General features: G+C 56.5%; 1 protein-coding gene across 6 annotated transcripts in view; it reads left to right on the forward strand.

The window, feature by feature from the left end:
- The window catches only part of ATL1 (atlastin GTPase 1), a 30,864-nt gene extending 19,714 nt beyond the window's left edge, over window positions 1–11,150 (forward strand). The window contains exons 8-16 of one of the 6 annotated variants that reach the window (XM_064422813.1): window positions 915–1,053; window positions 2,326–2,453; window positions 3,045–3,101; window positions 3,734–3,805; window positions 4,800–5,231; window positions 6,731–6,745; window positions 10,093–10,219; window positions 10,480–10,503; window positions 10,584–11,150. In XM_064422813.1, coding sequence (XP_064278883.1) covers window positions 915–1,053; window positions 2,326–2,453; window positions 3,045–3,101; window positions 3,734–3,805; window positions 4,800–5,231; window positions 6,731–6,745; window positions 10,093–10,203 — 954 coding nt within the window. In that variant the 3' untranslated portion in view covers window positions 10,204–10,219; window positions 10,480–10,503; window positions 10,584–11,150. Of the gene's footprint in view, window positions 1–914; window positions 1,054–2,325; window positions 2,454–3,044; window positions 3,102–3,733; window positions 3,806–4,799; window positions 5,232–6,730; window positions 6,746–10,092; window positions 10,294–10,479 lie in introns of those variants that run through there. The other 5 variants (XM_064422814.1, XM_064422810.1, XM_064422811.1 and 2 more) reach the window with 5 other exon arrangements.
- Window positions 11,151–11,159: the final 9 nt, after the last annotated feature.

Raw genomic sequence — 11,159 nt, forward strand, 5'->3', positions numbered from 1 at the left:
CAGAGATGATCTTTAAGGCCCTTTCCAACCCAGCCACTCTGTGATTCCATGATTTTCCTGTTCAGCTGGGTGGCCTCAGCACTGGAGGTCAGGTGTGAGCTGCAGTGCTGCTTCTGGTCACACTCAGTGCCTTAAAATCCCAGAGGAGGCTTTTGGGGAGGGTGAATTTCCTTGCCATGTTCAGGCTTCTGCCCAGGCCCAGCTCCCTGGGACTCTGGGAGAGTCAAAACAATGGGAGTCAGCAAATTCCCAAGAGACTGGGACTGATGCTTTAGTAATTAGGGAGTTATACAATAAAAATGATGGGCAAGGGCTGCTTGGGATCAGTCAGGAAATGCATGGGTGATCTGGTAGTGGAGAGACCTAATTACATGTGAGACAAGCAAGGCCCTAGTGGGAAATCCCAAATGTTTTTGTATTCCAGTCATCCATGGGCATGTGCATTTTCCAGATGATAATAACATGCTCCAGGGCATGTGGTCAGAGATACTCCAGTTCCTTCTCTTTGTCCTCATGCCTATGGAATCTTCTCCTTTCCCCCACTGTAAGCAGCCACAGTGTGGAGTACCCTGTGCTCCTGCCAGCTTTATCCCAATATTCCAGTCAGAAGGAAACTTGCTGGCCCCAAACTGTGGGAAGCAGCACGGAGCTCTTCTCTCTGGTGACCACTGAGAGAACCTGAGGAACAGCTGGAGCTGTGCCAGGGGAGTCTAATTGGATTTTAGGGAAGGGTTCTTCCCCCAGAGGGTGCTGGCAGTGCCCAGGCTCCCCAGGAATGGGCACAGCCCCGAGGCTGCCAGAGCTCCAGGAGCTGCCAGGGATGCCCAGGCTGGGATTGCTGGGGGTCTGGGCTGGACTCTGATCCTCGTGGGCACATCCAGCTCAGGATATTCTGTGCCTCTTTGTCTCCACAGGTGTCAGGCAATCAGCACGAGGAGCTGCAGAATGTCAGGAAGCACATCCACTCCTGCTTCACCAAAATCTCCTGCTTCCTCTTACCCCACCCCGGCCTCAAAGTCGCCACCAACCCCAATTTCGATGGAAAACTGAAAGGTACAAAGGCAAAGCTCTGGTTTCTACCCTGATTCCTTAGAAGCTCTTGCAGACTGTCCTGCTTGTTCCTCAAACCCCCAAAAGTATTTTCCATTTAAAAAAATCTGGGAAAGGAGTTGGATCCTGCTCCCAGTGCTGTTCACACCCTCTTCTGCTTCTTGTCAGTGCAGCAGACAAAAGAGAAAAGGTGTGGGAGGCTGACAAGGCCTGAGAGCTACTGGAATACCCAGTGATAGGAGAAGTGGGAAGAGCAGGGATGAGACTGGATGTTTGTGGACGTGGTGTTAAACCTGCAGTAAATTCCTGTGCCTCACCTGCACTGGCAGAGCCTGGTTGCTGCAAGGCTGGTGCTTGTGGTGGATGGAAGGCTGGTTCCACAAGCTCTCAGAACAGTTATTTCCCTTTGAAAAGCTTTCCAGGGAATATTTAATCTGCCTGACTTATCTGATCAGTGGTTTCCCTACAGGGCAGGCTTGGTTCAGCAGGTTAAAAAAAGGGAGCAGGAGAAAAGAGCTGTGGTGAGATTCTCCACCCCAAAAGCAGCCACGTGCTGGGGATATTTTTAGGTGTTTGTTGTGAACTCCTCACCAGCGTGGCTGGTTCCAGGCTGCTGCAATCTTAGCAATAAAGTGGACCATTAGCTACTTAAAATAAATCAGCAGGCAAAGATGTGAGTTTTCCCCTGGTTTTGTCTGGCTCAGACTTGCTCTGCTGGCAAGCTCTGTGCAAAGCAGGAGGGACAGTGAGGCAGCAGGAGGGAGATGTGCTGGTGGAAGCTGAGCTGATCCCTGGAGCTCCCCCTTCATCTCAGGTGCTGAGGAGTAGGGAACAAGTGCTGTGTGCAGACAGGAGCTGTCAGCAGCTTCTTGGCACAATTTCCACAAATTTCTTGTTGCCTCAGAGCTCTGCTCAGCTTTTTGTGCTCTGATGGAAGAAATGTGGGGGATCTTCCCTGCTTTCCATACCTTCCAAATTCCTGGCTGTTGCATTGTTTTTTTCTGCCTTCAGTCCTATACAGTTGAATTTAATGGAAACACCAGAAATCCCACCCTGTGCATCCCTGAGAGCTTTGTCCAAATCCCCCTGGAGCTCTGGGCAGCCTTGGGGCTGTGACCATCCCCTGTGGAGCCTGTTCCTTCCACCCTCTGGGGAAGAACCTTCCATGGCAGGGGGCTGGAACATGATGGTCTTTATGTCCCTTCCAACCCAAACTATTCTGGGACTCTCTGATGCCTCTTTTTTTATTTTTTCTTTCTTTTTTTTTTTTTCCAGAAATAGACGATGAGTTCATCAAGAACTTGAAGATTTTGATTCCTTGGCTTCTTAGTCCTGAGAACCTGGACGTTAAGGAGATCAATGGAAACCACATCACCTGTCGAGGCCTTGTGGAGTATTTTAAGGTATTTATTTCAGAGAAAGTGGATGTATTCCTCTGTGGAATTTTGCTGTAGCTAAAGGGGAAAGCAGCAGCAGGCAGGGCAGCCCTGACAGCCCTGACTCACTGCAGCAGAGGGCAAACACCTCATGGTCATGTCTTTGACCACACAACAAGCCCAGAAAGTGGGAGGAGCTGTTTTCCTTTCCTGGAGAATGGAGGGCTAGAGGGGGATAAGCTGAGGGCTGTATTCCAGTTGCCTTTGGAAAAAGCTTATTTTTGTTGTCATGGCTACTGGGACATTTCCACGAGAGACATTGGTGAGTAATTCTCACCACCTACTCTCCAGGGCTACCTTGGCTCCTTCTCCTCCAGGGAAAGGACAGAGGTAGGTGCAGATCCTTTGGGAGGGATACTGGGAGTGAGTGGAGGAGGGAGAGCCTGCAGTGACTGACCCAGGCCACCCAAGGAGTGGCATTTCCTGACCAAAGCCATCTTGTGCTGCAGCATCCTCCTCTTCCCTGCTTCTGAGCCCTGCCTGGAGCTGGCTGGGGTGGCTGCTGTTGCTCCTGTGTGCTGCATTCCACATGATTCCCTTTTCCCTGCTCTTTTCCAGGCCTACATAAAGATCTACCAAGGGGAGGAGCTGCCACACCCCAAGTCCATGCTGCAGGTAGGTGTGAGAGGGAGCTGTGGGAATTCCTGCACTGGAATTGCCATTAATTCCCAGGAACTGGCAGAGAGGTCCAGCACAGTGGCACTGCTGGGGCTTTATTCCAAATGCCTCAGTGTAACCAGCCAAGGAGCAGCACTTTGGGAAGAGCTTGGCATCACGAGCCTGACCTGGCTGAGGAATCACACCTGGGATGGACTGTGGGGAATTTCTGGCTGCACACAGCACCAGCCAGCTCAGCTGAGCAATTCCCTGCAGGTGAATGACATCCTTGGGGCCACCCAGGGAGGTGACACATGGAAGTGGCTGCCAGAGCCAGCTGAGGGTTGCAGCTGGAGCTGTTTATTTGTGGCTGAGCCTTTTATCTCTTTCCTTGCTGGTTCCCACAGCTGAAGCCAAAGTTTTTGTAGCTTGGAGGGGAGGAATCCTCTCTTCATGCAGGCTTTTGGATGTGCAAATATGGGATGAGCTTATTTGGGATTGGTTGGAGGCTGGGAGTGCCCCTTGGCTGATTCTGGGTGCCACACACATGTCCTGGCTGTGTCCTGGCTGTGTCCACGTGTGGCCCTGCACTTGCACAGCTTAACCCTGTCCTTCTGCACCTACATTTTGTGTCCCTTTTGCCCTCACAGGCCACAGCAGAAGCCAACAATTTAGCAGCAGTTGCCACTGCCAAAGACACCTACAGCAAGAGGATGGAAGAGGTGGGTGGTGCTGAGTGCGTCCCTTCTGTCCCTTCCTGTCCCTTCTTGTCTCCTGGCTCTCCTGTCAGAGATTCATGGAATCCCAGAAGGGTTTGGGTTGGAAAAGCCCTCAAAGCCCATCCCATCCCACCCCTGCCATGGCAGGGACACCTTCCACCATCCCAGGCTGCTCCAAGCCCCATCCAGCCTGACCTTGGGCACTGCCAGGGATCCAGGGGCAGCCACAGCTGCTCTGGGCACCCTGTGCCAGGGCCTGCCCACCCTCCCAGCCAGGAATTCCTTCCCAAACCCCAACCTCTAATCCCTAACCCTAATTTCAGATTTCCCTGTGTCAGGAGTGCCATTCCAGGGATGATTTCCCTGTGTCAGCAGTGATGTTTCAGGAGTGATTTCTGATTATAAGGAGTGATGTTTCAGGGACGATTTCACTGTTTCAGGAGTGCCATTCTAGGGGTGATTTCCCTGTGTCAGAAGTGCCATTTTGGGAGTGATTTTCCCATATCAGGAATGATTTTCTGATGTCAGCAGCGCCATTTCAGGGATGATTTCCCTCTATCAGCAGTGCCATCTCAGGGATGATTTCCCCATGCCAGCAGTGATTTCCCTGTATCAGCAGTGCCATCTCAGGGATGATTTCATTGTGTCAGCAGTGCCATTTCAGGGATGATTTCCCCGTGTCAGTGATTATTTCCCTGTGCCAGCAGTGATTTCCCTGTGTCAGCAGTGCCATCTCAGGAATGATTTCCCCGTGTCAGGGATGATTTCCCTGTGCCAGCAGTGCCATGTCAGGGATGGCTTTCCCCGTGCCAGGGATGCTTTCCCCGTGCCAGGGATGCTTTCCCCGTGCCAGGGATGCTTTCCCCATGCCAGGGATGCTTTCCCCGTGGCAGGGATGCTTTCCCCGTGGCAGGGATGCTCTCCCCGTGGCAGGGATGCTTTCCCCGTGGCAGCAGAGCCACCGCAGCAGTGCCATTCCCGCGTTCCCCCCACTCAGGTGTGCGGAGGGGACAAGCCCTTCCTGGCTCCCAGCGACCTGCAGGCCAAGCACGCGGAGCTGAAGGAGGAGGCGGTGCGGCTGTTCCGGGGCGTGAAGAAGATGGGAGGGGAGGAGTTCAGCCGCCGCTACCTGCAGCAGCTGGAGGCCGAGATCGACGAGCTCTACATCCAGTACATCAAGCACAACGACAGCAAGAACATCTTCCACGCTGCCCGCACCCCGGCCACGCTCTTCGTCGTCATCTTCATCACCTACGTGCTGGCCGGCGTCACCGGCTTCATTGGCTTGGACATCATAGCCAGCCTGTGCAACATGATTCTGGGCTTGACACTAATCACACTCTGTACCTGGGCTTATATCAGATACTCTGGGGAGTACAGAGAACTGGGAGCTGTAATAGACCAAGTGGCTGCAGCCTTGTGGGACCAGGTAGGATAAAGAGCTTTTGATTTCCAGCCTGCGCACAAAAAGTATCCTCCTTGCACCCCACTGGGTTTTTCTTTTTCAAGCATTGGGGGTTTTCCTCCCCCTTGGAGGTGGTTTTGGTTCTTAGGGTTGTTAGATCCAGCTGCTTGTGCTGTGATGGGTGCAGGGACACCTTTCCAGTTTGAATTGAGGTTTTAATCCATTCCTTAGACCTTGCAGGTGGGGAGAGGAGGGGCAGAGGAGTTGTGGCAGGTCAGTTTGTGGAGTTTGTTGTAAGGGGGAGGTCACAGGGCTGCCCTGTGCCTGCAGCACAGGTGGGCTGAGCAAGGCTGGAGCTGTGTCCCTGAGCCCCCAGTTCCTGTCCAGTGTGGAAAACAAGCTGTGCAGATCTGAGAAAACTCCCAGCAAGCTCTTTTGTTCTGCCTTTTTCTTTCCTCCTTGTCTTACCTGCCACCAGATGTGGTTTTGTAGAGCCCCATGGGGATGGACAGCTCTGAGGGATGCCCTGGGGAGGATCTGGGTGTGTGTGCATGGCTGTGGCTGTTAAAAAGGAGCAGCCAGGGCTCTCCCCTGCTTCAGGGCAGGGATTTGGGCTCTCCCAACTCTGCCAGAGGTCAGAGCCAGATCTTGGCTCTGCCAGTTTTGGCAGATCCTGATTTCCCACTGCAGCCCTTCCCTGTTCCCACTGCAGAAAAGAGAAAGCCCAGCCCACACAGACTCCCCCTGACCCCTGTCCCCCATCCAGGGCACAATCCATGTGCCCAGAGAGCCAAAAGTGCCCTCCTGCCCCTCTCAGGGCAGAGCTGAGGAGCCCATCCCTCAGGAGCCACCCCAGCTCTGATTTCTGGCAGGAAGGGCCCTTCTCTTTCCCTGCTTTTCCTCCACCACAGAGGGTCTCATGGAGAGCAAGCCCATCCCTGCTTCCCTGTGCTGCTGCAGTGACCATGCAGCTTTGGGGGAGAGAAGGCAGCATTTACTGATGCTCCTTCATTCCAGAGCTGTCCCAGGTGGATCCATCCTGGCTGCCCTGCCCCAGCACCTGAGCAGCCCCAGTAAAGCCCCTGCAGTGTCCCTTTGCCCAGGGACACTTCCAGCAGCCTGTGGGATGTGCTGGAATATTCCATCCCATCCCAGTGCAGCACGAACAGGACACGGGCAGCAGGAAGGTGCTGCCCACTTGCAACACGTCCAGCTGGGGCAAAAGAAAGAGGGTAAAGTGCTTGGAGCTGCTCCTGGCTTCCACAGGCCCTGTGGCTTTCCAAGCAGAGGGAAAGTTCTCCCGGGGAGGATTTGTGGCAGAGGGGAGCTGCTGGCCTGGGTGACTCTGCCCACCAGGAGCCAGCAGCTCTGTCCCCTGGGAGTGGGAGCAGTGCAGGAGGGATGGATGGAGCAGGGAGGGGATGATCCCCCAGGAGCCCCCCAGGGATGAGCTGCCATGGCCACTGAGATCCACAGAGCTGTTTCTTTCTCTCTCTGTCTCCCTCTGCCAATGCCTCTCCCAGGGAAGCACCAATGAGGTAAGTGGCTCTTGCTGTCTGCATGCTGCCCAGCCCTGGGCTCCTGGCAAAGCAGCCTGGCCCCAAAAGCACCCTTGGGCTCTGCAGGGTGGGGGTCACGAGGGCTCTGGGCAGCAGCTGCTGGCCTGGCTGCCTCTGGCTCTTGTCTGGGTGCAGATGCCTGGGGAGGGCTGTGGGTGTGGGCACTGAGCTGCAGGAGCCAGCTGGGAGAGGGCTTTGGCTGGGGAGTGCCAGCACACGATGGGATTTTCATCTTTGTCCCATCAGCTCTGTTTGGGGGTTTTCCTGTCGTGCCAGGAGGTCAAACCCAGCCCCAGATGGTTTTGGAGCACCAGCTGGAGGTGCAGGCAGGGACAGCTGAGAGCCCCATGCCTGGCCAGGCCTCTCCCTGCTGCTGGAATTGCTGTGGGGGTTTTTTTTGGGAAAAACCACCCCATACTGGGTTGAGCTGAGTGCAGAGCCCAGCGGGCACAGTTATCCATCCCCAGCAGCACAGGGATGCAATCCTGCCCTCCCAGCGTGGCAGGGGAGCTGCTCTGAGGGGAGATGGTCCCTGCCCAGGCCTTCCAGGAGCAGGGAAACCTGGAAGAGAGAGGGAGATTCTGCCCCCTCAGGTGAGACCCCACCTCAGAGCTGCCTCCAGCCCTGGGCTCCAGCATCACGAGGATGTGGAGCTGCTGGAACAAGCCCAGAGGAGCCACGGAGCTGCTCCAAGGGCTGGAGCCCCTCTGGAGCCAGGCTGGAGAGCTGGGAATGTTCCCCTGGAGAGGAGAAGGCTCCAGGGAGAGCTCAGAGCCCCTGGCAGGGCCTGAAGGGGCTCCAGGAGAGCTGCAGAGGGACTGGGGACAAGGATGGAGGGACAGGAGCCAGGGAATGGCTCCCACTGCCAGAGGGCAGGGATGGGTGGGAGATTGGGAACTGGGAATTGCTGGCTGGGCTGGAATTGCCAGAGCAGCTGTGGCTGCCCCTGGATCCCTGGCAGTGCCCAAGGCCAGGCTGGACAGGGCTGGGAACACCCTGAGATGTCCCTGCAATGGCAGGGCTGGAATGGGATGGTTTTGAAGTCCCTTCCACAGCGGCAGTGCCACCTCCTGAGCCACTGAGTTCTGGGGGCAGTTCCTTTAGAAGAAATTCAAGGTGTTAAAAAGCATCCCATCCCTCATCCCTCCCAGCAGCCAGGGTGGTCCTTTGGTACCTCAGGATTTGCTGTGGATGAGGTGTTGAGCAAACCCTGTCAGGTAAAAATGAGCACTGTGGGACTGGTTTGGCATCACAAAACCCCCTAAAACAGCACAAAATGCTGCAGGGTGGGCCTGAAGGTGAATTTTCAGGCAAGACAAGCAGAGAAGCTGTGTGAAGTCACCTGCCTGTCCACCGTGTTGCCAAACAATCCCAAAGCACCCCTTCTGTTCCCAAAAGCCTGTTTGGGATGGGATCAGCATCCCTTTGGACACCTCTGGAGGCATCTCATCCTCACCCTCCTCCTCCTCGCTGCCCCTTCAGCCTCTCCTGCCCCATCCCCCCTGAGCACACAAGAACTCCTCACCCTGGTGGTGTGTGGGGTGCTGCTGCTCAGGTGCCTCCTCCCACCCCTCCCAGAGCTGATCCAGCCTTGCCAGCAGCCCCCAGCCGGAGCTGATGGGATTTGGGTTGGGTTTTCCCCACCCCAATTGAAATGGGAATGTCAGAGCTGTGACAATTGGTGACACCAAGTCCTCTGCAGCCAGAGCCGTGTCCTGGCACCTGCTGAGCCCTTTGCTGTGGGATGGAGGTGGGGAAAGGCAGGCAGGGACACGAGGGGTGTCACCCCCTGGGTCAGATGTCACCGGCCCCGTGGGTGCTGTGCCATCAGCTCCCTGTGGGAAGTGCAGCCCTGCAGCTGCTCCTCCTGTTCTGAGCCTGGCCTGGCTCCAGGACAAACAGAAAATGGTGAAATCAGAAGGAAAAAAATCCACATCACCTGCAGAAAAATGATGGGGACAGGGACGTGTCCCACCCCCAGCCCTGGGGCTGAGGCAGGTGCGGAGCTGCCTGGGGCTGAGGGAAACGCTGAGGCTGCAGGAACCAAAACTGAAACCCACAGGGAAAAACAGCCCCAAGTGCCTCACTCGTGGTCCAGATGGATGATTGACACAGCTCAAGGGGGGTGAGGAGCTTGGAAAACTGGAATTGTAGAGTCACAGAATTCCCTGAGCTGGGAGGGACCCACAGGGATCAGCCAGCCCAGCTCCAGGCCCTGCCCAGACCCCCACCAACCCCACCCTGGCATCCCTGGCAGCTCCTGGAGCTCTGGCAGCCTCGGGGCTGTGCCCATTCCCTGGGGAGCCTGGGCACTGCCAGCACCCTCTGGGGAAGAGCCTTTCCTGAAATCCAACCCAAACCTGCCCTGGCACAGCTCCAGCTGTTCCTTCAGGCCCTGAGCCCTGGAGCTGGAGCCCTCTGTGTGCTGGGCACTTGGCCCGGCCACGCTGGTGCACAGAACACAGGGAGGGCTGGGAGGGATCGGGATTCCCTCGGATTGGGATTCTGTGTGTTTGGGATTCCCCAGGTTCGGGATTTCCCAGGTTTGGGATTCTCTGGGATCGGAATTCCCTGGGTTTGGGATTCCTGGAGATTGGGATTCTCTGAGATTGGAATCCCCTGTGTTTGGGTTCTCTGGGATCGGAATTCCCCGGGTTTGGGATTCCCCAGGTTTGGGATTTCCCAAGTTTGGGAGTCCCTGGGATTGGGATTCCCTGGAAATGGGATTTCCTGGGTTTGAGATTCCCTGGGTTTGGGATTCTCTAGGTTTGGGATTCCCTGGAAATGGGATTTCCTGGGTTTGGGATTCCCTAGGTTTGGGATTCCCTAGGATGAGAATTCCCTGGGATAGGGATTCTCTAGGATCAAGATTCCCTGGGGTTTGGGATTCCCTGGGTTTGGGACTCCCTGGGATCAGCATTCCTTGGGTTTGGGATTCCCTGGGTTCAGGATTCCTTGGGATTGGGATTCCCTGGGTTCAGGATTCCTTGGGATTGGGACTCCCTGGGTTTGAGATTCTCTGGGATTGGGATTCCCCGGGTTTGGGATTCCCTGGGATCGGGATTCCCTGGGATCAGAATTCCCTGGGATAGGCGTTCCCTGGGATCAGAATTCCCTGGGTTTGGGATTCTTGGGATCAGGATTCCCCGGGTTTGGGATTCCCCAGATCAGGACTCTCTGGGTTTGGGACTCCCCAGATTTGGGATTCTCGGGATCAGGACTCCCTGGGTTCGGGATTCCCCAGGTTCGGGATTCCCGGGTTCGGGACTCCCCGGGTTCGGGGTGCGGGGCCCGGGCAGGGCTGCTGAGCGCCGCTCTCTCCGCAGGCCTTGTACAAGCTGTACAGCGCGGCCGCCACGCACCGGCACCTGTACCAGCACGCCTTCCCCGCGCCGCGCGCCGAGCCCGCCGCGGGCCCCGACAGGAAGCGGCTCTAGAGCGGCCCGGGCCCGCCCGCCCGCCCGCCCGACCGACCGACCGACCGACCGACCGCCCGACCGACCGACCGACCGCCCGACCGACCGCCCGCCCGACCGCCCGACCGACCGACCGCCCGACCGCCCGACCGCCCGCCCGCCCGCCCGACCGACCGACCGACCGACCGACCGCCCGACCGACCGACCGACCGCCCGACCGACCGCCCGCCCGCCCGACCGACCGACCGACCGACCGACCGCCCGACCGACCGACCGACCGCCCGACCGCCCGACCGACCGACCGACCGACCGCCCGACCGACCGACCGACCGACCGCCCGACCGACCGACCGACCGACCGCCCGACCGACCGACCGCCCGACCGCCCGACCGCCCGACCGCCCGACCGACCGACCGACCGACCGACCGACCGACCGCAGCGCCGGGCCGGGCCGGGCCGGGCCGGGCCGGGCCGTGTGTCCTGCCCCGTGTACATACGGCACCGCCGCAGCACAGAGCTTTGGTCTGTCATAGCCGCCGACTCCCAGCTCGTTTATGAAGCCTTATTTTCCCCTTCTTAATTAGTCACCCCTGAGGAAATGATAATTTACGTGATACCGCGACTAAAATGGCCGAAGCTTGTCCAAAAGGCAGTTTATTTCAGGTACTTGAAGTTATAACATGTAACCACGTTTTTTTCCTTCGTTTAACTGTTTAATTACATGAACATAATTAAAGTGTGTTGACTTGCTTTATCAGACACTGTTAAGGGCACTTCTGCTATGGTCTGTTAAGGTGCTGTGAGGAACCGTTTCTGTTTGTCCGCACAAAGTGTCACTTTGTAGCTGTGCTGGAGGAAGTTTCTCTGTATTTCTGTACATATTTATCCATGATAGTGCATAGAATGTGTGGTACAGTTCTATTCTTTTATTGTCAGGACTATTAAAGTTTGCTTTTGGTTCCTAAGAACTTGGTTCT

The sequence above is a fragment of the Passer domesticus genome, chromosome 6 (assembly GCF_036417665.1).
Source record: "Passer domesticus isolate bPasDom1 chromosome 6, bPasDom1.hap1, whole genome shotgun sequence".
In the NCBI taxonomy this organism is placed as follows: Eukaryota; Metazoa; Chordata; class Aves; order Passeriformes; family Passeridae; genus Passer; species Passer domesticus.